This window comes from Pelodiscus sinensis, chromosome 3 (assembly GCF_049634645.1).
Source record: "Pelodiscus sinensis isolate JC-2024 chromosome 3, ASM4963464v1, whole genome shotgun sequence".
In the NCBI taxonomy this organism is placed as follows: Eukaryota; Metazoa; Chordata; order Testudines; family Trionychidae; genus Pelodiscus; species Pelodiscus sinensis.
In genome coordinates, this window is record NC_134713.1 from 18,031,250 (window position 1) to 18,058,043 (window position 26,794).

The 26,794-nt window shown below is 46.9% G+C and overlaps 1 protein-coding gene across 1 annotated transcript in view; it reads left to right on the top strand.

The window, feature by feature from the left end:
• Positions 1–26,794, top strand: part of HS1BP3 (HCLS1 binding protein 3) — a 90,191-nt gene that overhangs the window by 48,077 nt on the left and 15,320 nt on the right. Inside the window, exons 5-6 of the mRNA XM_075923430.1 lie at positions 16,244–16,401; positions 16,864–16,999. Coding sequence (XP_075779545.1) covers positions 16,244–16,401; positions 16,864–16,999 — 294 coding nt within the window. The remainder of the gene's footprint in view (positions 1–16,243; positions 16,402–16,863; positions 17,000–26,794) is intronic.

Sequence of the window (26,794 nt, forward strand, 5' to 3'; positions counted from 1 at the left end):
AAAAGCGCGTCTACATTGGCCACAGACGCTTTTCTGGAAAAAGGGCTTTTCCAGAAAAGCAGCCTGCCAATGTAGATGCTCCTTTTCTGGAAAAACTGAAAACGGAATAGTATTCCATTTTAAGCATTTCCGGAAATTCATGCCAGTGTAGACACAGCCCTTCAGTATATTATGTCAGACTTTATGTCAGTTACATTTATCAACCACAGTTATAACCTCATTAAAAACAATTTTATATTGTTCTGATGTCTTACTTACCACAAAGCCATGCTGATTCGTATCAATTAAGGATCTATCCTTTTGATTATTTACTGATTTTAGCCAGAATTGATGTCAAGCTAACGGCCTATAGATACCCACAGTGTCCCATTTAACCTTTGAAAATATTGGCAAAATTATTAACTATTTTTAAAATTATTCTTCTGGAATTTACCCAGAATTTTTTAAAAAATTTGTTCCAGATCAACAACAGAGGTTCAGAGGGGGACGTGGCCAATTCTTTTTAAACTCCTTGATGCAGTTTATCCAGCTCTACAAATTTGAAAATGCTGAACTGTAGCAGCTGCTGTTTTAATATCAACCCTCATTACTATTGCATTAGAGAGGATTTCATTATCAATGTAAGCTGCAAATATGCCATTATGATATATTTTGAAAAATGTATCTTGCTATCTTTAGCCTTGTTTTTAAACAGGTTCCAAGTATCTGCGTTAGCCTGGGAGATCCACAGATATGAGAACATTTTTCCAATATAGCAATTTTCTTCCAGTGAGATCTTGTATATCTATGTAGATTCTTTCCCTTTGTAAATTAGTGTAGATTGAAATTAGAGTTTTCATGGAACTATTCATATTCATGCTTAGAGATGTTGGTTATTGTGTTTCAACAAAAATAGTTTCCCTACAGTCTGTTGCTGGTCTGCTTTCAAAATGATATAGGAATGTCGCATCACTGAAAGGTATGGGCCAGATTTTCAGAAGAGCTCAGCATCCAGTGGTTTCCATTCAGAATGATAGAAACTCCAGGGTGCAGAGTGATTCAGAAAACCTGGCTTTGTCTTAGGTTCTTAAATGGGAGCTGACCTCTTGTAAAACTTGCCCCTGGTAATTTATCTCCATCTCTTGGTTGGTAGGAGCTATATAATCCAAGAGCAGCCTGGTCCAAAGATCCTCAGAAAAGGAAACTTTCCCTACTTGATAATATTCTACCTAAAAATTATTTCAGAATGAGGGTACTTTTCTACTTGTTATAACTTCTTCTCTTGTTTTTTGAGACCCGGAAAGTATTTTAGTCCCTGTTAACTGATTTTTCTGCCCTAGTGTCTACAATTAAAGGCTGAATGATTCTTTGAGATGAATGTGCCTACAGCAAATCCTTGTCACGGTTGTTTAGTGCTGGGTAGTCAGGTTGGGTTGAGTTGGATGGCTTAGATTACTCATTCGGCACGCCTCCTGCAGGGCAGATGAGACTGACCCTTTTGTCTTGTCTGTTATCATACCGCTTCAGAAAATGAACACTGTTGGAATAGAGAGAGAACAGCAGACAACATTTTGTTTTCTGTGTGAACCAGTGTGTGGAGGCTTTTTGTTTCACAGCAGTGATTTAAACGGAAGAGAATGCAGCGGTGACATTTTGTGTTCATTGCCATAGAACATTCCCATGCAGCTATAGTATGTAGTTTTCTAAAGACCAGTGACCATGAATGGTATGGTTGATACCAGCTCTGTTAGCCTTGGCTCCTGCAAGCTGCCGAAAGAAGTGCAGAGGCAAAGGACTAAGTATTTGCTCAGCCTTTGTGTAGAGAAGTCCTCACACAGTGTGAAGAAATGTGCACACTGCTCAGCATTACAGCCTGAACCGTGAGCACTGCTGTGTAGGGAGAATGTATGTGTGCTAAGGGTAGGGCCAGAAAGTAGCGGCATACGTGCTTTCCTAAGGAATGTAAGGGCAATTTTTAGGAAAGTCCATTATTCCTATTGCTAGTCAGATGCAGTGTCTTATTCAAATAGCCTTCAGATACCAGATACTAAGGTGGTGAGTGTAATCATAGAATCATGGAATACCAGAACTGGAAGGAACCTCGACAAGTCATCAAGTTCAGTCTCAGGCAATCATGGAGCTGTGTGAAGGAGAAATTAGTAACTGAGGCTGCCTGGGGGTCCAGAGATAGAAATGCTTCAGAAGGTTGCTAAGGGTGGCAGAGCCCCCCTAAAGGTGAAGGTGGGGATAGGCCCCTCCTTTTCCACCCAAGGGCCCGCTCACAGCCAAGCCAGAAGCCAGAGTGGCAGGGAGCCATGGACCTTCCACCTGCCTGGAGTGGGTGAGTCGAGAGCAGCCTGTCTCCGCCTCAGGGGGCCCTGGCCAAGGGTGGAAAGGTCTGCGGCTCCCAACAGTTTTTACCTGAAGCTGGCTCGGCTGGGGTTCTGCAGCTTGACCAGGGTAAGAGCCATGTGGGCAGTTACGGGAAGCTGCACCGCAGACCTCCCCACCTGCCCAGGATGAGGGGATCAAGAACAGCCCATGTCCCCCATCATGCAGGTGGCGGGTCCTTTGCATGGCTCCCCATATCCCTGCCACTCCCCCCTCCCCCCACCACCACACACACACACACACACACACACAGTCAAATCCTGGTAAGAGTCATGTAAAGCTGTGGGGAGTCACAGACTCTCCTGCCTTGGGCAGGGTTGGGGAATGTGTGGAAACAGGCTGGGGGCTGCTCTCAACCTCCTTGCCCCATCCAGGTGGAAGGTCCATAGCACCCCACATCTGGCTGCAGTGTCTGGGGCCTAACGATGTAAAATCCATTTAAAATTTTAACCAAACTACATGTTTAACCAGCTAACCAGCTCGCTGCGGGTGGGGGTTCTGCTCCGGCCTGGCCAGGCGCTGGTTGCCCCAGTAAGGATGATGCTAAGGCAATGATTACCAGGTAACCAGTTAACTGATAGCCCTTTTCCATCCCAGTTAGGGCTCAAGTGGAAGAGGAGAGGCTGGGGCAGGACTCTATTAAAAAGTAAGTGGGTGGGATATGGCTGACTGGGCCCCCCTTTTCCAGCACCATGAAGATTCCCATGGAAAGCCTGCTGCTTCATGCCTCATGACACATGCTAGCTATAGTGTCACTATTAACCACTGGCAAAGTCAGACAGGACTCACAGATTTGTCAGACCGCTCTGTTTATTAGCAAAGCTGCTCTGCTAAATGCACCCAGAAAATGTGAGTCCCATACAAGGTTCAAACCCCTTGATTTATACAGTCAAAAGAAAGCCAAAATTAACAGGATTAAAAGAGGGGCAAAACTTCACATGATTAGTGTGAGGCTAGTCAAGTATCTTCATTTCCACATCAAGCACACAGCAATCTTCTGTCCATATCTCTTTGGTTATCTCAATTGCTTTCTCCCTAACACCTAATGTTCCTTTTCCTATTAACTCAGGCCCACCTGGCTAGCACTCTGATCTGCATACCTACAAACAACATTAACATACTTTTCTTCTTCCTGTTCAGAGACAAACAGTATTCCTTCAACTTATTCAATTATTACAGCATAATTCATCTTTCTCTTACAGTATAATTCTTTCTACTTTCACACCACCCTCTGTTTGCCTCGCTGACTTCCCTTGTCGGGTCATGAGCCTTACTGGCAGATCCTGTTCTTTGCTCCTATAAGACTGATCCCGGGATTTCTAGCTGTGCAGCATTTATATGCTTGTGTTTTTCCCCTCAGAATAACCCTATTGCAATTGCAGCGGGTCCCATGGACAGACTGGCTAAATACAGAACTGTGGGAATCTTTTATAGCTTAGATTCTGGTCTCAAGAAATCCACATTGCTAGTAAACATGAATCACTTGGTGTCCTTAGAAGGACAGTAAGGCGAAGCAGTTCCAGCATAAAGCAATAGCCTTTTCTTGTTCTTCCTGGTAATGTTTAGCACTTTCTGTGCTCTCTGCCCTAGGCAGGGGCGGCCCGTGCGTATAGGCTGACTCGGCTGTCAAACGAAGCACCCAATGATGATGTCACACCACTGAAGGCTGAGGAGGCGGGGGCGCTAATTGCACATTACGCCTGGGGCGTGGGGGCGCTGATCGCGGACTTTGCCTGGGGCGCCAGCTACCAGCAGCCTGCCTCGGGCCTTGCAATTGTCCAGTGATGTATCCTGTAGGGATGTTAAAATGCATCTATTCAGGTAAACATGTAATTGCTGGTAATTTCAATGGTTACATGTTTACATACAGGGTAGGAGGCAGCTCCCTCGGCAGGGTGGGGGAGCCGAAGCAATAGCGAGGAGTGGGGGGGGGCAAGCTGGTTCTCTGTGGGCTCCTTCCTGCTCAGATAGAAAGGCAGCAGCATGTGGGGGAGAGCTGCATGCAACCGGAAAGATTAATCGATGAGCCCAGACTCATCAGTTAACCGTTTACACGTTTTCACCATCACATCCCTAGTATCCTGGCAAAACTAAGGAATGGAACTGGGATGGTTTCGATTGCTACTCTAAACAGGGTTAAACATACATAGCTTGGGCCCGAATGCAAGTTTTTGCAGTTCAGTTCATTTTTTTTAATACACTGTGACAATGTAATTCTGACTCTACGCTCTTCCCCTGCCATATCCTGTCACTACAATGCTCTTAAGTCCTGTACTCTCAGAACCAGATCATGAGCTCCTTCTTCATCCGCTCACTTTCAAAGGAACAGCTTGTGCCAGTACCGCTTTCCATTGGAGGCAAGGGGTTCACAGTCTCAACCTTGGAACATTACAGCTAGCATTTTCTAAGAAGCTTAAAGGAGTGAGGTGCCCAAATCTCAATGTTATTTGGGCATCTAACGCCCTTAGGCTCTGTTGAGAATCCCAGCCTGCCTGTTCAGAAGTTGTAAAATGCTAAAAGCCATCAACTTCCATTGACTTAATCTGAGGCCAGGTCTATACTAAGGGAAAGCATCAAAGTAACTCTGGGTATGTCTGCACTGCAAAGTTAATTCAAAGTAACAGCTGTTATTTTGAATTAACTTTAATAGCGTCTATACATGCAAACTGCTATTTCAAAATTAATTCGAAATAGCGGAGTGCTAAATTCGAATTTGGTAAACCTCATTCTACGAGGAGTTACGCCAAATTTGAAATAGCTAATTCGAAATAAGTGCTGTGTAGACACTTAATTCGAATTAGCTGGCCTCCAGCCCTTCCCAGTTTCCCCTGGTGGCCACTCTCGGCCAAACCAGGAAAACTCCTCTCCTCTCCCCCAGCCCCGGAGCCCTTAAAGGGGTAGACTCTGGCCAGACTAGATGTGCCAGATCCAGACCTGCCAGAAGTCTCTGCCCCTGACACAGTGGCCTCACCATGAGCTGGGCAGCCAGTGCCAGCCAGCCTTCCCCCGCCCAGTGTCCCAGTACCCAGGAGCTAGCCAGGAGTCGTAGATGCCATGCTCCCTCCTGGACTAGTGAGAGATTATGGACCTCATTGAGGTTTGGAGGCAGGCCCCCAATGTCCATGATCATAAGAACATAAGAACGGCCGTACTGGGTCAGACAAAGGTCCATCTAGCCCAGTAGCCTGTCTGCCGACAGTGGCCAGCAGCAAGTGCCCCAGAGAGGGTGGACCGAAGACAATGATCAAGCGATTTGTCTCCTGCTATCCTTCCCCAGCCTCTGACAAACAGAGGCCAGGGACACCATTTCTATCCCCTGGCTAATAGCCTTTTATGGACCTAACCTCCATGAAATTATCTAGCTTCTCTTTAAACTCTGTTATAGTCCTAGCCTTCACAGCCTCCTCTGGCAAGGAGTGCCACAAGTTGACTACACGCTGTATGAAGAACTTTCTTTTATTAGTTTTAAACCTGCTACCCATTAAACCCTGACATGACCTGACATCTCCGCACTAGATGGAGGAACGTGGCCATCTACGGCCGCATAGCCGCCACCATGGCCCAGAAAGGCCACAGGCACACCCAGGAGCAGGTGCGCCTGAAAATTAAAGAGCTTCGGCAGGGGTATGCCAGAACCTCTCGGGGCAGCTCCTCAGCAGGGGCAGACACCTGCCCCAATTTTGATGCCCTGGACCACATCCTGGGGAACGGTGACCATGACCAGGGCGTGGAGGAGGAGCCACCATGCCAGCAGGACCCCCGAGCAGTTCCAGGAGAGGAGTCAGCAGGGTCGTCCAGGGAGGCCACACTATGTAAGTGCCATCACTGTCCCTTTCCTGGGTGGGGAGGGGTGTGGGGAGGGAGACCAGGTACCGTGCGAGTGGCCCTTGCTTACCACGCATCATGTAGCGACCTGTGCATGTGCGAGCACGTGCCGTGCCACCCCTGGGTAGGTGGCTCCAGCTGTCTGCCACAGAGGGGCCATGGCCTGATAGCCACATGCATGTGTGAAGAGACCTGACATGCTCCTAACCCCAGGGCGGGACACAGCAGGATGCCGTCCCTTCACAAGCCCTCTCTGATATCTCCCCTGCACCTCACCCACACTATATACAGCACAGGGGCATGGGTGCAGTCTCGGGGCAGCTCCCACTCCCGGGGATAGCTGGACATTCCGACCATGGCCTCTGTGCAAGCACAGCAGCTCTGACGGTGCAGGGCACGGTCATCCTCACCTTGCAGAGGGGGGCTGCACTTCACCAATTGTGTCCCCAGGGAGAACTGACAACTTCTCTTCTTTCTCCACAGCTGCACCAGCTGCACATGCTGGGCGCACCACACCGCCCAGGACATGCTCCCGCACCCGAGGGCTCCACAGGACGACCTCCGAGGTACCGAGAGCAGCATCTGGGGGCCCTGCGAGCCCTGACCTGCATTATGGAGCAGTGGGCACAGGAAGAACGGGAGATCTGGAGAGAGCTGCTTGCCCAGGGCCGTGCCATCTGTACTCATCTGCAGACCCTGGTGCAGAGCATGCTGCCTCGTGCCGCTCCAGTGCCTGCTGCCTCCCCAGCTACCGTTCCTCCTCCCACTCCTTCTCCCCCTCCCGCCTTTCCCTCCTCAACCTCCTCACCCTCCTCCTCAATCTCCATACTCCCACCTCAACCTCCACACGCTCCTCCCCATCCCTCTGGGACGCCGGGGCCCCCGCACCTGCCGTTCTGGGAGACGTGGCCCAACGAGACCCCCACGCCTGAGCACTGAGCTTCCTCTCCCCCTTCCTTCCCTTGCTTCTCCCTTCCAGCTCCCTCCTCCCAGTTTTCTCCCTCCCCTCTCCCACCCTCTTCTCCCGTCTCCTGCCTCCTTTCCCCAGTCTCCCCAGAGGTTCATTTCCCCCACCCCTCGCCGTTTTGTTAAATAAACAGAGTTTCTATTTTTGAAAAAAAGTGTATTTTATTAGACATCAGGAAGGGGGGGCTAGGAAGGGGTAAGTGGAAGGACGTGAGGGAGGAATGGGACACAAGCCTCCAGTGGGGCAGACCAGGGAGACTGTTAGTGCTCCTCAGGGCAGAAGCTTTCCCGCAGGGACCCCTGAATCTGACAACCCCCCGATGGACCTCCCGGATGGCAGCCTGCAGCAAGTGCAGCTGAGCTGATGTCAATGATCCCACGAGACGCACCGGCATGCCCTGGGGCAGCTTTGGCTCCATGTGGCCGAGTGCTGTGGTGTCCCGAGTGCGGGCACTCAGGGCACTCCAAGACAGGACTGCTTTGCTATCCCTCATCGGGGTAGACAAGCAAGCAGGGAACCCTGAGAACTGTCTGTCCAGGTTGGGGGTAGGGTCCCTTTAAGCACGGAGCTCAGTTAGCCCCAGGCAGCAGCCCCACACACTAAGTCCTAACCTGATGCTCTGCCGGCACTGGTTCCGGCCAGCCTTAACTTTGGTTCAGGGTCCACTCAGTGTGGACGTGCTATTTTGGAATAGCAAAATGCGTTATTTCGAATTATCTTAATTCAAATGAACTATTTCGAATTAAGTTAACTCGAATTAACGCTGTAGTGTAGACATACCCTCTGTGAATAGCGTAGCTGGAGTTGACGTACCTTAGTTAGAATTTCCATAGTATGCCCACTGCGGAAGGTCAATGGGAGAAACTCTCCTGTTGGCTTCCCTTACTCCTTGTGGCTTGGTGAAGCACTGGAGTCAATGGGGGCATGGCCAGCAGTTGATTTAGCAGATCTTTACTAGATCCACCAAATCAAACCTCGGGAGATCGATCTCTGCAGCTTCAATCTCCCAGTAAGTGGAGATAAGACCTGAGAGAGCTCAAACATCTCTGCTTCTGCTGACTTTAGTGGACTTATAGGAGATGCTTTTGCCAACTTCCAAGTCAAGCTTTTTTAAAAATAATAATAAAAAAAAAGAGCAATAATCTATTCCTTCCATGCCGTCAACGGCTTGTGCATGAATACAGAGTGAATAGAGCTATGCTGACTTACACTAGGTGAGAGAATCTGGCCCAGACAATGTGTGTGCTATATAGTTTGTTCAGGAGGAAATAATCATTTTTTGAAAGCTTTTTAATGATCCTCTGGAGGTTCTCTCTGCACATCAGAATTAGGACACATTGATGGGGTCTGTGTTTGGAAACACGGTTCAGTACATGTTTTGAGACTACAGAGATCTTCACTTTCCACAGCTGCCAATCTGCTACCTTATAACTAAACACCACAATCTGCTTTTAAAAATGAAAAATGCCAATGCAAATGCGCAATAAAAGCAAAAAGAAAATACACAATAACATCCAAATGGCTAAGTAAATGTCTTTCTGTTGCAATGTGCCTGGTGTTTCATCTTCACTCTTTCTATAGTATTTTGAAGATCACTTATATGGTGATCAATATATATTTGGTTTTTGTGCCATGTTGAAAGCAATTGCAGGACGAGAAAAGCTGCCTCCAGAACTCTCCCTCAGAATGTTTTAATGTTAAAATTTAAAATGTGCATCTTTTAAAATCCCTCTTAAAATCAAAATGGAACTAGTTGCTTGGCAATAATGGCTGAAATATGACAAGGTAATTGTCAGGTGGATGGATGAGTGGTTGCATCTAGCCAAATAAAGGGAAAAACTGAGTCTGAAGGGGATGGAAAAAAGGATTACAGAAACCATGCTGCAGAACTGCAGCTTTTACTATATGTGCTATCATCCTGGATCAGGGAGTGGGGGAGCTGGAAAGAAAATTACACATGAACTCCTGTATCTATTCAAGTATGTCCTAGGGATGGGAATGGTTAACCAGTTAACTGGTGAGCTTCATGGTTCCATTTAACTGGAGGGGGATAGAGCAGCTTCCTGCCTTCTGCAGCCCTTTGGCTGTGGTAGGCCTGGCCTGGACTGGGCATACCGCATGCAGGGGTGCTCCAGCCAGATGTAGCAGCCCCTGTTCATGGCAGGTGGGGCCGCTCCAGCCCAGCCAGGCTGGACCAGACTCCCCGCTCTCTTCCCCTTTAATCGGTAAACCGGTTAAACATTATGTTTGATCGGTTAACCAATCAAACAGGATTTTACATCCCTGCTGTTAGAAGGCTTGCATATTTGGAGAAAAATGAGCACTTTGTAACTCAGGAAAGAGACGTTAACAGATCTGTCCACCTATCTTAGGTACCCAAATGGCTCCCAGCTCTGTAGTACTTGAGCAGCCTCAGTCTCTAATGTATTTCTCCTCAACACCTTTGTGAGCTGGGAAAGTGCTGCTATCTCCATTTTTCAGGTGGGGAACTGAGGCACAAAGAGATTAAGTATCTTGCCCATGGTCACACAAGAAGTTTGAGGCTGAGTAGCCTGGTCTCTTTCTTAACACTCTAATCCCAGCACCATGCCTGCCTCCCTCTCCCTGTACCACTGTAGCATCTGAACACCAAAATAAAAAAATTGAATTTGTTGCCATTTGAAATTGTTTAGCAAGATAAATTATTTCCTTGTCATTTCCCATCAGTGTGGTATATTTTCAAACATGCAGGCTGTGTCTACACTGGCATGAATTTCCGGAATTGCTTAAAACAGAATACTATTCCGTTTTCAGTTTTTCCGGAAAAGGAGCATCTACATTGGCAGGCTGCTTTTCCGGAAAAGCCCTTTTTCCGGAAAAGTGTCTGTGGCCAATGTAGACGCACTTTTCCTGAAAAGAGCCCCGATCGCCATTTTCGCAATCGGGGCTTTTTTCCGGAAAAGACTACTGGGCTGTCTACACTGGCCCTTTTCCGGAACAGTGTTCCGGAATAAGGACTTATGCCCGAGCGGGAGCAGAATAGTTTTTCCGGAATAGCGGCTGATTTTGTACAGTAGAGCATCGTTGCTTTTCCGGAAATTCAAGGGCCAGTGTAGACAGCTCGCAGCTTATTCCGGAAAAGCGGCTGATTTTCCGGAATAAGTGGCCCAGTGTAGACACAGCCGCAGTGATTAAGCACTACATATTGATCCTGGGTAGCCATCTAAAGTGCATCTTTTGCTGTTGCTAAGAGATGTGCAACAGGAGCAGACTATTCACTGGGGCTTATGGTTTGTTGATTATAAACTTGTATGAAAAGTAATTGGACTCCGCTTACCATCTCAGTGTGGCTTTAATCCGGTGTGTGCTTTAGCGGCCTGTGTAGCATGGCTCGGCTTGCAGGGAACACTGATCGAGGGTGCATGCTACCTTAGAATCATAGACTACTAGGACAGGAAGGGACCTCGAGAGGTCATCGAGTCCAGTCCCCTGCCTTCATGGCAGGACCCAGTACTGTCTAGACCATCCTTGACAGACATTTATCTAACCTACTCTTAAATATCTCCAGAGATGGAGATTCCACAACCTCCCTAGGCAATTTATTCCAGTGTTTAACCACCCTGACAGGTAGGAACTCTTTTCTAGTGTCCAACCTAAACCTCCCTTGCTGCAGTTTAAGCCCATTGCTTCTTGTTCTATCCTCAGCGGCCAGGAAGAACAATTTTTCTCTCTCCTCCTTGTGACAACCTTTTAAATACCTGAAAACCGCTATCATGTCCCCTCTCTGTCTTCGCTTTTCCAAACTAAACAAGCCCAGTTCTTTCAGTGTTCCTTCATAGGTTATGTTCTCTAAACCTTTAATCATTCTTATTGCTCTTCTCTGGACCTTCTCCAATTTTTCCACATCTTTCTTGAAATGTGCTGCCCAGAACTGGACACAATAGTCCAACTGAAGCCTAATCTGCACAAAGAAGAGTGGAAGAATGACTTCTCGTCTCTTGCTCACAACACCTGTTAATGCATCCTAGAATCATGTTTGCTCTTTTTTGCAACAACGTCACACTGTTGACTCATATTTAGCTTGTGGTCCACTATAACCCCTAGATCCCTTTCTGCTATACTCCTTCCTAGACAGTTGTAAGCGGAGGAATGGTCCCGCTATTGTGGGGAACTTTCCTGGCTTCTATACACCCCGGTGAAATGGACCAGCGAAAGGATGTGAGTCCCCGCTCCCACTTCCTTTACCCCACGGACTCCCTGATCCTGAGGGCTCCCCCTCCACTCTCCTGAGTAGCAGAGCCCTTGAAACCCCAACAAGGCTGGGCCCAGGTTTTCTGGGGCTTAATCCCCGACCTTGTAGTCACTAGGGGCAGGAGTTAGGGTGTCCCCACTCCGAGGTGCTCTCTTTACACTGTAGGCCTTCTTGGCCCAGTGATCACTTCATAAGGTTCAAAGCAAATACAATTTATTAAACATCAACTGATTAAAGAGAAAAGAATAAGAAAAAATGAGAATGGTTAAATGAGAATACACAGCCCTGCTCTGTAGCACAGAGACATCAAAACAGCAGCCTGCAGAGTGTAAGGACAGTCCACAGTCTCTTCCTTAGAGGCCCCTTAGAGGCCTTGGATGTGCTGCAGGGGGGGCTGCAGGCTGGACACGCTTGATCTGGCAGCGACCACACAGCCTCAAGCTCTAAGTGGCCAGACCCCTCTCCCAGTCCAGAGCCTCTCCCCACACTTTGCAGTTCCCAGCTGCTCACCACATCCAGCTGCAGGCTGTGCTGCGTGGCCAGTCTCTAGCTTCTTGCGTTGCTTCTCTGTTCCTTTTGGCTCTCTGAGCACTGCCAGTCTGCTGCTCAATACAGGGTCTGCGCTCCTTGAGCTGTGTGTGTCTGGCTCAGCTCTGCAAAAACTGCCCCTCAGCACACAGCTTGCTTTGCTTGGGCTGTCTCTCAGCTCCCTGTTTTTGCAGGACTTCTTCTGCACACTGCTTGCCCCCCTTGGGCAGTGTTTTAGCTCTCTGTTTGCTCAGAGAGAGCCAGAACAATCCCAGCTCACAGGGAGGACGGGTCCTGGCCTCTTGCTTTTCTCACTGGCCTGTCCAACTTGTCAATCAGGCTGAGCTGGAGTGTTGGCTGCTTTCCATTGTCCATTGTCTCTGGGGTCTGTCAGTCTCATGGACCCTTCCCCTGTTGACACTGGGAGCTGGCAAGCCAAAAAACTCCCACAGAGTTTAAGTAAGGGACTAACAGTCCCCTTACACAGTCACTTCCCATTCTGTACAGGCAGTCCCCGGGTTACGTACAAGATAGGGACTGTAGGTTTGTTCTTAAGTTGAATCTGTATGTAAGTCGGAACTGGCGTCCAGATTCAGCCGCTGCTGAAACTGACCGCCAGTTCTGACTTACATACAGATTCAATTTAAGAACCCCAAGCTTCCCCAAGTCAGCTGCTGCTGAAACTGATCAGCAGCTGATTCCAGGAAGCCTGGGGCAGAGCAACTCTGCCTCGGGCTTCCTGTAGTCAGCGCTGGTCAGTTTCAGCAGCGGCTGACTTGGGGACGCCTGGGGCAGAGCAGCTGGGGTGCTGCTGGGTTGCTCCAATAGCACCGCTCCTTGACGCTACTGGACCAACCCAGCAGCACCCCAGCTGCTCTGCCCCAGGCGTCCTGATTCAGCCACTGCTGAAACTGACCAGCAGCGGCTGAATCAGGACCTGGGGCAGAGCAGCTGGGGTGCTGCCGGGTTGGTCCAGTAGTGCCCCCCCCCCCCAGCAGACCAGGGATACGGGAGTAGAGCCGCAGCGGCAGCGGGGTGCCGCGCCTCTGAGGCTTTGCTCTGGCAAAGCCTCAGAGGCGCGGGACCCCCCGTGGCTGCGGCTTCAGTCCCGGTGCCTGTGGTCTGCTGGGGACGGTCCCCAGCAGACCACAGGCACCGCGACTGAAGCGGCAGCAGCGGCGGTTCCCCGCGCTTCTGAGACTTTGCTTTGCCAAAGTCTCAGAAGCCCGGGGAACCGCAGCTGCTGCCGCTTCAGTCCCCGTGCCTGTGGTCTGCTGGGGACCGTCCCCAGCAGACCACAGACACCGCAACTGAAGCGGCAGCAGCGGGCGGGTTCCCGCTCTTCTGAGGCTTTGCTCTGGCAAAGCCTCAGAAGCGTGGGAACGCGCACGGTGACCCTAGTCTGCTGGAGACGGTCGCCAGCAGACATGGGGCACCGGAGCAGCTTACGAACGGGGCTTTCTCGCCCCGGAGGTCGCAGGTAGCAATCCGCTACCTCGACCTCCGGGGCGAGAAAGCCCCGTTTGTAAGTGCGGATCCGACATAAGTCGGATCCGCGTAAGTCGGGGACTGCCTGTATTTGTGAAACTGATTGTTCCTTCCTAAGTGGAGCACTTTGCATTTGTCTTTATTAAACTTCATCCTGTTTACCTCAGACCATTTCTCTGATTTTTCCAGATCATTTTGAATTATGACCCTATCCTCCAAAGTAGTTGCAACCCCTCCCAGCTTAGTATCATCTGCAAGCTTAGTAAGTGTTCTCTCTATGCCGATATCTAAATGATTGATGAAGATATTGAATAGAATCGGTCCCAAAACACACCCCTGTGGAACTCCAATTGTTATACCTTTCCAGCAGGATTGTGAACCGTTAATAACTACTCTCTGGGAATGGTTTCCTTGTGAGAACATGACTATTGTATGTGTAGGTCTAGCTAACAGCAGATTCCATGCACATGGTTTGATGCTCTCATGAATTCTTTTGTTTTCAATTAAATTCTCTCATCCAAAGATTTTCTTTGGCCTTCCTTTTTTTCTGGCTTCCCACATCCCACCTCTCTTGAATTTTCCCCTTTGTTACCTCAGGCTGCCCTTCTCTAATGTGTGGTCCCTAGTAATAAATGTGACGGCTGCCTTAAAGCTTCAGCTAATACAGAACATGGCCGCCATCTTCTGAGTGGCTCAGTGGTTTGTGAGGATGTCACAGTTGTTCTTCTCACTTTCTGTGGATGCCTCTGAGTATTTGAGGAAAATACACGGGCACTGGCTTCCACCTTTTGCCACAGTGCTCAGCTCCTGGCTCCACCCCCACGCTACCCCCTTCCACAAGGTCCAACCTTTGTCCCGCCTCTTTCTTGCCGCCACTCCACCTTTTTCTGCCCAGTTCAGCCCTTTTCCTGCAGTGCATCCTATTTCTGCTCCTGCCTTTCCAGCACCTCCTGCATGCCATGAAACAACTGATCACAATGGGTAGAAGGCGCTGGGAGGGCGGGAGAGAGTTCATTGGCAGGTCTGCTGGCAAGGCAGGGCGCTGGGGGGAAGAGGGAAGAGATGGCTTCTGGTAGGTTCTGAACATCCACTACATTTTTTCCATGGTGCACCCACGGAGTTCGCACCTATGGTCAGAGTGTTACAAAGACTAAAAGGATTTGGGCTCATGGGCCTGCCTTTCCCTCAGCTTCAAAGGTAGTGTTGATCGTGGAGAAGGCACCTAGTGTCTGCAGCATGGCCAAATAAATCCATGCCAATCTGTGGCAGTCAAGCCATTCCCAGTGGTGCTGAAATGTATTCAGGAGTCTGCTGTTCTTATTCCCATATGAATGAACAGTTCTGAAAAGGAGAAAACAATTGTAACCAAATGTAACAATGTTGTAGTTTTTAATAGTGATAGAAATGTAGCCGTGTTAGTCTGGGGTAGTTGAAGCAAAATGCAGGACAATGTAGCACTTTAAAGACTAACAAGATGGTTTATTAGATGATGAGCTTTCGTGGGCCAGACCCACTTCCTCAGATCAAATAGTGGAAGAAAGTAGTCACAACCATATATACCAAAGGATACAATTTAAAAAAATGAACAAATATGAAAAGGACAAATCACATTGCAGAACAGAAGGGGGATGCGGGGGGGTGGGAAGGGGGAGGAAGGAAGGTAAGTGTCTGTGAATTGCTGATATTAAAGGTAGGGAGAGTGGGATGTTTGTGAGTTAATGGTATTACAGGTGATAATTGGGGAAACTGTCTTGGTAATGGGTGAGAAAGTTCAAAGACTTGTTAAGTCCTTGTTGGTAAGTGTCGAATTTTAACATGAATGACAGTTCAGAGGATTCCCTTTCAAGTGCAGATGTAAAAGGTCTTTGTAGCAGAATGCAGGTGGCTAAGTCATTTAGAGAGTGTCCTTTCTGGTTAAAGTGGCAAGAAACTGTTTTCTCTTTGTGATCTTGTCTGATATCTGTTTTGTGGGCATTAATCCTTTGGCGAAGTGTCTGAGATGTTTGTCCAATGTACATAGCAGACGGACACTTTCGGCACATGATAGCGTAGATTATATTTCTGGATGCGCAGGAATATGTGTTCTTGATCTTAAGATCAATATAATCTACACTATCATGTGCCGAAAGTGTCCGTCTGCTATGTACATTGGACAAACATCTCAGACACTTCGCCAAAGGATTAATGCCCACAAAACAGATATCAGACAAGATCACAAAGAGAAAACAGTTTCTTGCCACTTTAACCAGAAAGGACACTCTCTAAATGACTTAGCCACCTGCATTCTGCTACAAAGACCTTTTACATCTGCACTTGAAAGGGAATCCTCTGAACTGTCATTCATGTTAAAATTCGACACTTACCAACAAGGACTTAACAAGTCTTTGAACTTTCTCACCCATTACCAAGACAGTTTCCCCAATTATCACCTGTAATACCATTAACTCACAAACATCCCACTCTCCCTACCTTTAATATCAGCAATTCACAGACACTTACCTTCCTTCCTCCCCCTTCCCACCCCCCCCCCCCCCCCCCGCATCCCCCTTCTGTTCTGCAATGTGATTTGTCCTTTTCATATTTGTTCATTTTTTTAAATTGTATCCTTTGGTATATATGGTTGTGACTACTTTCTTCCACTATTTGATCTGAGGAAGTGGGTCTGGCCCACGAAAGCTCATCATCTAATAAACCATCTTGTTAGTCTTTAAAGTGCTACATTGTCCTGTAGTTTTTAATGTACTTCTTACTTCCATTTTTGTCTGAATTGCTTGATTGTTCTTATAACATAAGACATATCAGCTGACCTTTTTTCCTGTTTCTTGTACTTCTAGATCTAAAAAACATAAGAAGCCCACGCCTCCTGCAGCCAAGGAAGACAAGCCCAAGTTAACCATTTTTTATGAAGAATTAGATCCTGATGAAGGGTTATTTGACCAAGGGAAAGATTTTTTCTCTTCCAGTTCCAAGAAGAACTCATCAGCTAAAGAGAGTAAATATCTTCCATTTCCAATTATGGACAGTTAAGTTGTGGTCCCTAAAACTTCTGTAGAATCTTGTGTTTAAAATGGAATGGTGCAGTGTATGAAACTTTGTTTTTGATAAAGGAATGCTGGGCCAGACCTTCAGTTGTAAATTAGCTAGAGGTGCAAATAAACACGGCTTGCCATTGCAATAGCTTACTCTTTAGGCCTTTGGAACCCTCAGTTGTTAGGGGTCGGTAGTTGTCTAGCTGATGTTGAGGGGTGAGTAAAACCAACAGCTCCTGCTAGTGCAGTGTATCAAGAATATATTTCTTAGCACTTTGTGGATTTTTACTTTAAATACAGAAGGCTTTTAATAAAAACAAGTTTTCTACAGGACATTTCCTGACACAGCTTGATTCCCCTGCCAACTGTCATATTGGTGATGTAGTTGACACTTGACTAAAGCTTTCTCATGATTCATTCTTTAGATCTGAAGTTATTTGAAGACCCAGACCTTGGTGGGACTGTTAAACTAGGCGACTCACTCCTGCTGCCAACGGCCTATGAGAACCAGGACTATGCACTAAGCACCAGTCTCAAAGAGGACACAGAGGAACTACTGAGGTATTCATCTATAATGGTCCTGTGCAATGTTCCCTCTAAGCTCTGCAGCATCACAGCTTCGATTAATCAGCCATGAATCTCTGACTAGGCAGGGCTGATTAATCACCTGTGAAGCTCTGCTGCCACGCAGCTTAGAGGGAACACTGGTCCTGTGGTAATGATGTCCGCTAGGCATTCTTGAGCAGGAAACAATTTATATCCCAAGCTGACAAACTCCAGGGCAAAGCTTAAAAAACATTCTGTCCTGGACGTGGATTGACATTCATACGAAGCAAGAAAAAGGCAGACGTGTGTTTAAAAGTTTGAAAACCAAACACAAAAACATCTTTATTAAAGCTTAATGATAACGAGCACCAACAAACTGTAGCAACTCTACTTTTTCAAGGTGCTTTACAAATAATCCTGAGGAGGGTAGATGGGTGGAAATGAAGGCATTTCCAAATGTGGAAATGAAGGCAGAGGAGTGTCCTGTCCAAGGGCGTGATGAACTCTTTTGAGAACTGAGATGAGAATTCTGCTCAAGCTGCTAGACCAGTGGCTTTCAAACGTTTTGTGTTGACAAGCCCTTTTGACACAGCAAGCCTCAGAGTGTGATCCCCCTTATAAATTAAAAACCGGAAGGCTTAATTCCATTGAACGAAGGCTCAGGATTTTCAGCCCCAAGGATCTGATGGCCCATGACTCATATGGGGTCGTCACGACCTCCAGTTGGAGAATTTCTGCCCTAGATTATGCTGCCTCTTTGTTTAAACAGTGTGTCTTATGACAGTCCTTTCTATTTTAATCAGAAGTATGCAAGATGTAAAATACCCACGTTTCAGGATTATCAGGAGGCTCTGAGATAGGTGGAAGCATTCATGATGAAGCTCTCCCTCTATCAAAAGTACTTAATATGGCACCAATTACCATAGTATCTGAGTGCCTCTCAATTTAATGTGTTTATCCTCCCAGAACGCCTGCTGAGGTAGTATTGCTGCGCCATTCATTCCCATATTATGAATAGAGAACTAAGGCTCAGAGAATATAAGGTCACGCAAGAAGTGTGTGGCAGTGCAGGGAGTAGAGTGTAGGTTTTCTGACTCCCATGCTCCCTGTGGGACCACCTTTTCTGTCATGCGGTTAGCTACCATCTAGCTTTTTAGTGTCTGACTTTAGTAACCAGTCCTAAGTGGAGATGAAAAATTCTGATGTGTGGTTTTAATCCCTTTTGGAACTGGGTGCTTTGCAACCGCCGTTGTTTATATAAATGCCTTAGTACTAACATTTCACAGCAGGAATACCTGTTTTAATTAATGCAGAGGCTAAGTCAGGTTATATGCCATCTCCTCTTACACATTGGGGGCACACCTGATGTTTACAAGTCCTGATGTGGCAAGACATAACTTGATTTACTGAAGTGGCATGTTGGGAGTGAACATACATATTCACAGCTTTTCATGTCTGCTTTATCTTGTGCGATTAATTTAGGCATAAAATGCTTGACCCAGATTGTTCATATGACTAGAACAAAAGTGCCTTATTTAGTGCAACTCTTCCATTAGCCCTGGAAGCAATGTAAATAAGCTGAGTATTTGTCATATTAATGCATTGCGTATTATACAGTCTTCCTAGCTCGGTCACAAAGAAGCCCTCAAAACCTGCTTTTTGACTATCAGATAATGCATGTATATAGATTTGGTGTTGAAAAAGATAATTGAATTGCCACAGCTGGTGATAATGAAAAAAAGGGAGAAGATACTAATTCTTTAGTTTTTACTATTTTTTCTCCTAAATTGTCAAGGTGCCAGCATCTGTGCATTCAGCAGCTGACAGTACCAACATTCAGTTAGAAGCAAGTTGGTGCTGCCCATCTGAAAATCCACTGTGTTACCAGACTATAAAATGGCACAGGGAATCATTCTTGTTCTAAATCATGTCTCATCCTGGGTAGAAGTGTAAAAAAATAATGCCAGACATTACAGAGAGAAGGGACCAGGGCATCTAACAGCAGTGTGTATATGTGAGGCAGGGGGTTGCATTACTCGCATTAGATTTTAAATTGGCATGGGTTCTATTCTCTGAACACAAGGAGATGTAGCTACATAACCTTTCCAGGAATCAAGAGAACAGCAGTCCCCTTGTTTTATGCTTTCTTATATTAGGTGAGTAAACCCAGTGCCCTTCTTGTATGTTACATATGTAACTAAATTGACTCCACTGGGAAACTCTCTTTGAGGTTTCTGCTACCTGCAGATGCTTTCCTACAAGGATTGTGTGTCACAGTCAGATAATTGTTAATATGGACAATGATTATGATTTAGAGAGGCAAATAGCTCCCATCCCACTGGTGGCTTGGGGGCTATAGGGCAGCTGCTGCTTTCTCTTCCTGTGTAGCAGTAGCTCCTACTAATAGTAGGTTGATTGGCTCCTCCTCCTTGCTACCCACTTTCATAGGCCTCCAACCTCTCCCATACACTGAAGTACCCAGAGGTCTGTAAAAGGAGCTGGAGAGGAGAGGGAGGAGACTGCAGCTTGTGGCCACCAGAAGGAGTACCATGGATAACAGTTTGGGGGCTGCATGTTTGTTGCTTTTATAAAGGATCTTCTTTGAGGTCAGCTTTTCTGGACTCATAGCAAGTGTGTGTGGTGGTGATGGGGAGACTGGACGAGGTACTTCCCTCTGGATTCTGGCATTATGGCTTCATTCACTCTTTCCTGCCGTATGGGGCTTTCAAGTGCACTGCAGGCCTGAAACCTCATAACCCCACGGTCCTGCAGGGCAATACATTCTGGGTTGCCCCCAGAGGTATAAAAGAAAATCACAAATGAAATGTAGTGTTGATAAATGCAGAGTAATGCACATTGGAAAACATATATATGTGCGTATTTGTACATGTATATAATTGTTATATATATATAAAACGATGGAGTTAGTTGTTATTACTTAGATATCTTGGAGGCATTGTGGAAAATTCTGTGAAAACATCCATTCAATGTGCAGCAGCAGTCAATAAGGCTAACAGTGTTAGGAATCATAAAGAAAGGGGTAGACAATAAGAAAATATCATATTGCCCCTCTGTAAATCATGGTACACGCACATCTTGAATAGTGCATGCAGATCTGTTCACCACAACTCAAAAAGATATATTGGCATTGGAAAAAAATCAGAAAAGAGCAACAGTAATAGAACATATGAGGAATGATTATGAAACTTTTCAACTTTGGAAAAGAAATGACTAAAGGGGAATATAGAGATCTATAAAATCATGACTGGTGTGAAGAAAGTAAATAAGGAAATGTTATTTATTCCTTCTCATACCTCAAGAAGTAGGGGATCACCAAATGAAATGAATAGGCAACAAGTTATTTAACAGGGTTTAAAAAAGAATTAGGCATGTTCAGGCAGGTTAGGTCCATCAGAGTCTATTAGCTAGGATGGGCAAGAATGGTGTCCTTACCCTCTATTTGTCAGAAGCTGGGAGTGGGCAAAAGGTGATGGATTGTTTGATGATTAACTGTTCTGGGGCATCTGGCATTGGCCACTGTCAGAAGGCAGGTTATTGGGCTAGATGGACCTTTGGTCTGATCCAGTATGGCTGTCTTTAAGTCCTTAAGTTCTGGGAATGAATAGAACTACCGTGGCTGGATCCAGCAGTGAGGTAGTTCCATCATACCCAACTGCCACCACCAGCAAGGAAAGAAGGGCATCCTTTCTCTTCTAGAAGACACAGTGCAAGAGGTAAAATGGTGCAACATACCCTATGGTTTGTCCCCTTTCAGCATGAGGGCGGAGAGGAAGGGCCCTGGCTACCAGGGATGATCCCACACGGTCAGACAAGATTGCTGATTTGTGGGTGCAAATGGGTTGGGTTAAAAGTACTGAAACTGGATTCTTAGTCCTAGGTTTGAGGATGGTCCAGTTGCCGCTTATAATACCAAGCACCTAGAGTTTTCACCTCCATAGTTTTGATGCTTGGTGCTATGGCTCTTTTTATTTCACATTAAAATTCACAAGATTGTTCTGTTTCCTTTTGATCCTAGTCACAGTTTATGTCAGTGTCATAACTCTTCATCTGATGTAGTGCTCCTTTTGATGCTAGTAATATTAGCAGGCTGGCATGCCAAGCTATGCCTGATTTGTGTTGCTAAAACTTTCAAGCTATGATATCTCAGGTTCCATGTGTCCTCCATCAGCCTAGGGACTCCTTCTGCAGATATGCAAATTCATGCACAGGGCAAAATGTGGCACAGGATTAATGCAATCAAGATCCTATGCCTCACTAATCTAAATTGTGATTGTCCAGTATGATGGATAATGTTTTTGATGGTGGGAAATATACAGTAAGTTGTCCTGAGAACATTGTGTTGGGACTGTGGCCTGAAGAGTGGCATGTTACAACACAGAAATGTTGTGTAGACATTTGTTACAACAGTGGAAGCGTTTTTTTCAATCAACACAGGCAATCCACCTCTCTGTCTACAGCAGCACCTGGGCTACAGGGAAGAAGCACCTCTCCCTGTCACAACAGTTCTGGGGCCAGTGCAAAGGGGGAGGTGCTTCTCCCTGGCCACAGCAGGGCCAGGGCGGCAGGAAAAGCATCTTTTCCCTCTGCAGCCCTGAGCACCTGCATAGCCCTAGATAGGCTGCTGTGTAGCCGCATAGCTTAGAGCAGGCCTGGGCAACATACGGCCTGCAGGCTGGATCCAGCCCGCCACACCATCAGATCCAGCCCACGGATGCTGTGGGGAGCCCCAGGCAGGCTCTCTGCTTGCCTTGCCCCACTTGTATACCGCTCAGAAATGCACTTTAAAACCTGAGCCCAGAGGGGAGGAGACAAAGCTTTAGGAGCTGCTCCTGCCCTCAGCACAATCCCAGACATTGGCCAGTGGGAGCTGCCTGTTTCAATAACAGGCAGCCACGAAGCACAAGGGGCTCCAGAGCACATGGCTGCAGCCTGTGTGTGGGCAGGGGAGGCAGGGAGGCTGGTTCAGGAACAGGCTGCTGGCTGGTAAGTCTCCTCGGCAGACCCTGCCTCTGGCACCCCAGCCCCTCCCTTCCCCAACCCTCAGCCTCCTATTCCTGCCCCACTACTCCATATACCCAAGTCCTCTGCCTCCTCCTTCACCCATAAGCCCTCCCAGATCTGGCTCCTCAATCCCCTGCCCCAGATCACAGTCCCTACCTGCCCCAGATCACAACCCAAACCCCTACACCACCGCCTGTACCCCAATTCACTGATCTATGTCACAGTCCAGCCCCCTGCACCTCAGTCTAGTGCCCCAGGTCACAAGTACCTCCTTCATCCAAACTCCCTCCCTTACCCCAAGCTCCCTTCTGCACCTAACCACCTCGGCACCTAAGGGAGACCCCGTACCTCCTCCTTTAATATCATGGAAGAGTGCGGCCCTTGACCACTTTCCAAATTCTTGGAGTGGCCCTCTGTAAAAAATTATTGCCCACCCCTGGCTTAGAGGGAACTTAGTTCATTGCTATTTTCATTTGCAGGGCTCGACAAACAATGTAATCTACTTGCACGTGGCGAGTAGATTACACCCCAGAAGGGCCGGCGCAGAACAATCTGCACATGCGCAGAATGATCTGCGCATGCACAGAGCGCAGAACTGTACGCTGGCGAGCGGGGCTCACCACCGCTCGGCAAGCCCTGATCATTTGTACTATTTATTAAACATGTTTATTACAGCAGTATCTGGGAACAACCAAGATCGGGGTCCTCACTATGTTAGGCATTACGCAAATATAGCATTAGATGGTCTCTGCCCTGAACAGACAAGACAGGCAGTGAGTGGAGGAAAGAGATATACAGGCAGTCCCCGAGTTACGCGGATCCGACTTATGTCGGATCCGCACTTACGAACGGGACTTTCTCGCCCCGGAGCTCGCAGGCAGCAGGACCGCTCAGAGCACAGTGGTCCCGCCACCTCGACCTCCGGGGTGAGAAAAGCTGCTCCCGGTGCCCCTGGTCTGCTGGGGATCGTCTCCAGCAGACCAGGGGCACCGGGAGCAAAGCCAAAGCAAAGCCTCAGAGGTGCGGCACCCCGCCGCTGCTGCGGCTTTGCTCCCCGTGTCCCTGCTCTGCTGGGGAAGGAGGGGCCCATCTAGTGCGCCCCTCCCCCCAACAGACCAGGCTTTTGTTGTGGACCCTGGGGCAGAGCAGTTGGGGCGCTGCCGGTTGGTCTCACAGCGCCGCTCTGGGCACTACTGGACCAACCCGGCAGCACCCCAGCTGCTCTGCCCCAGGCGTCCTGATTCAGCCGCCCGAGGCAACTCTGCCTGGGGCTTCCTGGAATCAGCCACTGATCAGTTTCAGCAGCAGCTGACTTGGGGACGCTTGGGGTTCTTAAGTTGAATCTGTATGTAAATCAGAACTGGCGGTCAGTTTCAGCAGCAGCTGACTTGGGGACACCTGGGGTAGAGCAGCTGGGGTGCTGCCGGGTTGGCCCCAGCAACTCTGTCTCGGGCTTCCTGTAGTCAGCCGCTGGTCAGTTTCAGCAGCGGCTGAATCTGGACGCCAGTTCCGACTTACATACAGATTCAACTTAAGAACAAACCTACAGTCCCTATCTTGTACGTAACCCGGGGACTGCCTGTAACAAATGAACAGACTAGTCAATGTGATGGCAGCTTTATCTGTTTCTCTGCATAAAATCTGTCTCCATTTCAAAATCCACATCACAGCTTTAACTTCATATAGCTTAATTTGTAATAAGTCTTTTCCTTTTAATAGGAGATACTTTTTTGTTGCCTGCTATGCCTGGAAAAATCATATTTTCCGTTACTACCTAGAATCTGCACTATAGTTGAATCAGTACATTATTATGACAAGAATTTCAAACAATAGTGCTCCTTTTCCAAGAGAAGTCAGACCCTTGGAGAAGAATTCATTAGGTGGATTTCTGCGCCCTATAATCTTTTAAAAAATGTTTTCATTTTTTGTGTGTGAGAAGAGCTTCGTGCTGTTGCTAGGTTTCATTTTTCTCAGCTCGGAGTTAAATGTGGCGAGAGTTATATGTGGTAACAATTTGTTTACTTGCCAAGAAATGTAAGTCCTTGGTTCCACCTTGGCCTGAGGCATTTTACTTTGTTTTTCAGAAGACAACCATGTCTTTCACGATCAAGCAACAAAGCGTCAGGCATTCTGACTAGCACAACAGCACTGAAAGTGGCTTGTGAGACATAGATTGCATGCTATGTACTGTGTTGTCTGGAAAAGGTCTCTATCTAACCCATGTCTTTCAAAATCTAGGACTACCATTTCTCAGACCTATTTGAAACTGATACATTTTTAAAAAAATATTGTTTCTGTGAAACAGCATTCAGAGGCCATGCATGTATTGTTTGGTGATTTAGGACTGTGCAATGAACATTTTAGTTGCTTTGACTAAAATTAGATTAAAGTGAGGCTCCAGATGAGAGTCAGAATTTCAGAAAGTCAGCAAGGTGGGTAATAGCTTTCAAGGGGCCAACTTTTGTTGGTGAGACAAGCTTTCAAGCAACAAAGGAGATTCAAAATGGGAGCTCCGTGTAGCTTGACGGCTTGTCTGCTTCACCCACAGAAGTTGATCCAGGAAAATATATTACCTCACTCATCTTGTTTCTCTCATGTCCTGGGACCAACAAAGCTACAACAACATTGCAAGCACCTAGCTGAGACTTTATATATGTACTGTGAGGTCCTGAAATCTATCCCTGATTTCTCTGTGTGCTTTACATATGGCCAGAGCTTTGTCACGCTAGGTTGCTGATTCACTCTTTTTTTGTGCAGCGGAGGAGGAGGGGGAAGCATTCTTACACAGTGAACCAGAGAATAACGCATCTGTCCTGGGAATATGTAATAGGTGGGCGATCTCTGGTTCAGTGTCACACTGGAATTTTTTAACTGGCTCTAATACAAATCTGATTAAGAGCTGACATGACAAATTCTGGAGAGGATGTTAAGGTGAAAACCCAGACTTCAGTGAGATTACATCGAGGATAAGTTTGGCCCCATGTGTAGAGCTTTACTGAATGATGATGGAGGGCAGTTGTATAGCTAAGTGATTACTGATTAGAAGTATCTGAAGGAATTGTTTTGGGTATCCAGAGGACCTTAAGGCATGATGAGGTGAAATTAACAAAAAGAAAAAAAAGTAGGCCAAGGATCAGGAAACATTTCCTCACGCTCTTAGCCCTTTAGCCTAGGGAATAATCTTCCAGGTGGCAGGGAAGAGGTTCAGTATTGTGAAAGATTTTATACTTGACAAAGCACCCAAGGGTGCACTGCATGACAAAGTCCTACCCTGATGCTCTTAAACTTATGCTTAACTCTAACATCTGGGACTATTCCCAAACTTAAAGTTCAGCATGTGCTAAATTGTTTGGCTGGATCATGCCCTAAGAAGTATGATCTCTTGAGTTTTGTGATTGTTCTGTCCTGAATTGATCTGAAGAGATTTTATTAAAAACAACAACAGACTCACCACACGTGTCTGTAACACTGTTTAGTGTCACAGACCCTTCTCCTTCTGGTATTTAGGGGTATTTACTTCAGATTTTAATATCTGTGGTTTTGAAACATAACTTAGCAGAGACTTGCAAGTTAATAGCCAGCTGCCTGAGTTGAATACTTGTTCGTGTGGAGCCTGAACTAGGGATATTAAATTTAGAGAAATTAATTGAATAGTTGATGGGATTTCCATTGACTATTCAATAAGTCTATAAGGGCGCTGTCACCTTTGAACTGTAGCAAGAGCCCTGCTATAGTTCAAAAGCGGAAGCCCTGCAGGGAACGTAGGGCCAGCAGAGGACTCCCACTGGCTCTGCATTCCCTGTGGTGCCTCAGCCTTTGAAATGTACAAGAACCCCAATGGGGCTCTTGTACATTTCAAAAGCAGAAGCCCTGCAGGAAGCACAGGGTCATCAGGGGACTCCTGCTGGCCCCTTGCTCCCTGCAGCACCTATGCCTTTGAAATGTACAAGAGCCCTAGCGGGACTCTTGTACATTTCAAAAGCAAAATTGCAGAAGAAGTGACCCAAGTGGAGACAGCTTCAGTCCCCGCTTGCGCCATTTCCTGCTGTGCCTCTACCTCCCCTGCCCCTCATGGAGATAATGCTGGGGGAAACTGCCTTTAAGCCGGCTCCGCTCAGCACCGGATCCTGCTCCGTCCCCACCCCCTCTTGCTGCCTCTTTCCGATGGCTTATGCTTATTGGATAGTTGACTAGTTGCTTACATCCGGAGTCTAAACTCTATTAAGTATTGATGAGAGCATGGCAATGGTGATTGCTGATGCCTATTAGCTTTTCAGTAACATTCCATCTGCGTGTCTGGGAATCCCAGTTTATGGCATCAATGGCTAGTCTAGGAGTAAGAGAGTCCAAGGTAGATCTTTGGTCCTCTGATTTAATGCAGATGAAAAAGGTGCCGAAAAGATGCCAATTCAGACTAGAGGTTATTTCTTCTTTTAAATTTTCTTTTCAAAAGCTTCTCATGTTTGTTATGTGAAACTATTTATAATAATAATAAAAAAAAAGGTTTTGCAAGCCTTAATAATTTCCCATCTGAGCTGCTGGATGGCTAAAAATGTCTGAGTATATTTTCTCTGTTAATAATTCAAACAAAACTTTGTATCTTGAGCATAAGCAAAGCAAGGCCAGAGAAAAGAAGGTTGTGGGGGAGGCAGCTGGCTGGAGCCCTGGTTTCAGCTAGTGAAACTGAGGGTAAAACTGCATGAGACATTAGGAGAAAATTTTCAAAAAAAGTAAGTGACTTTGATTCTGATGTTCTGTTGTCTTTCAGTGTATCTCTTGCAGCCAGAG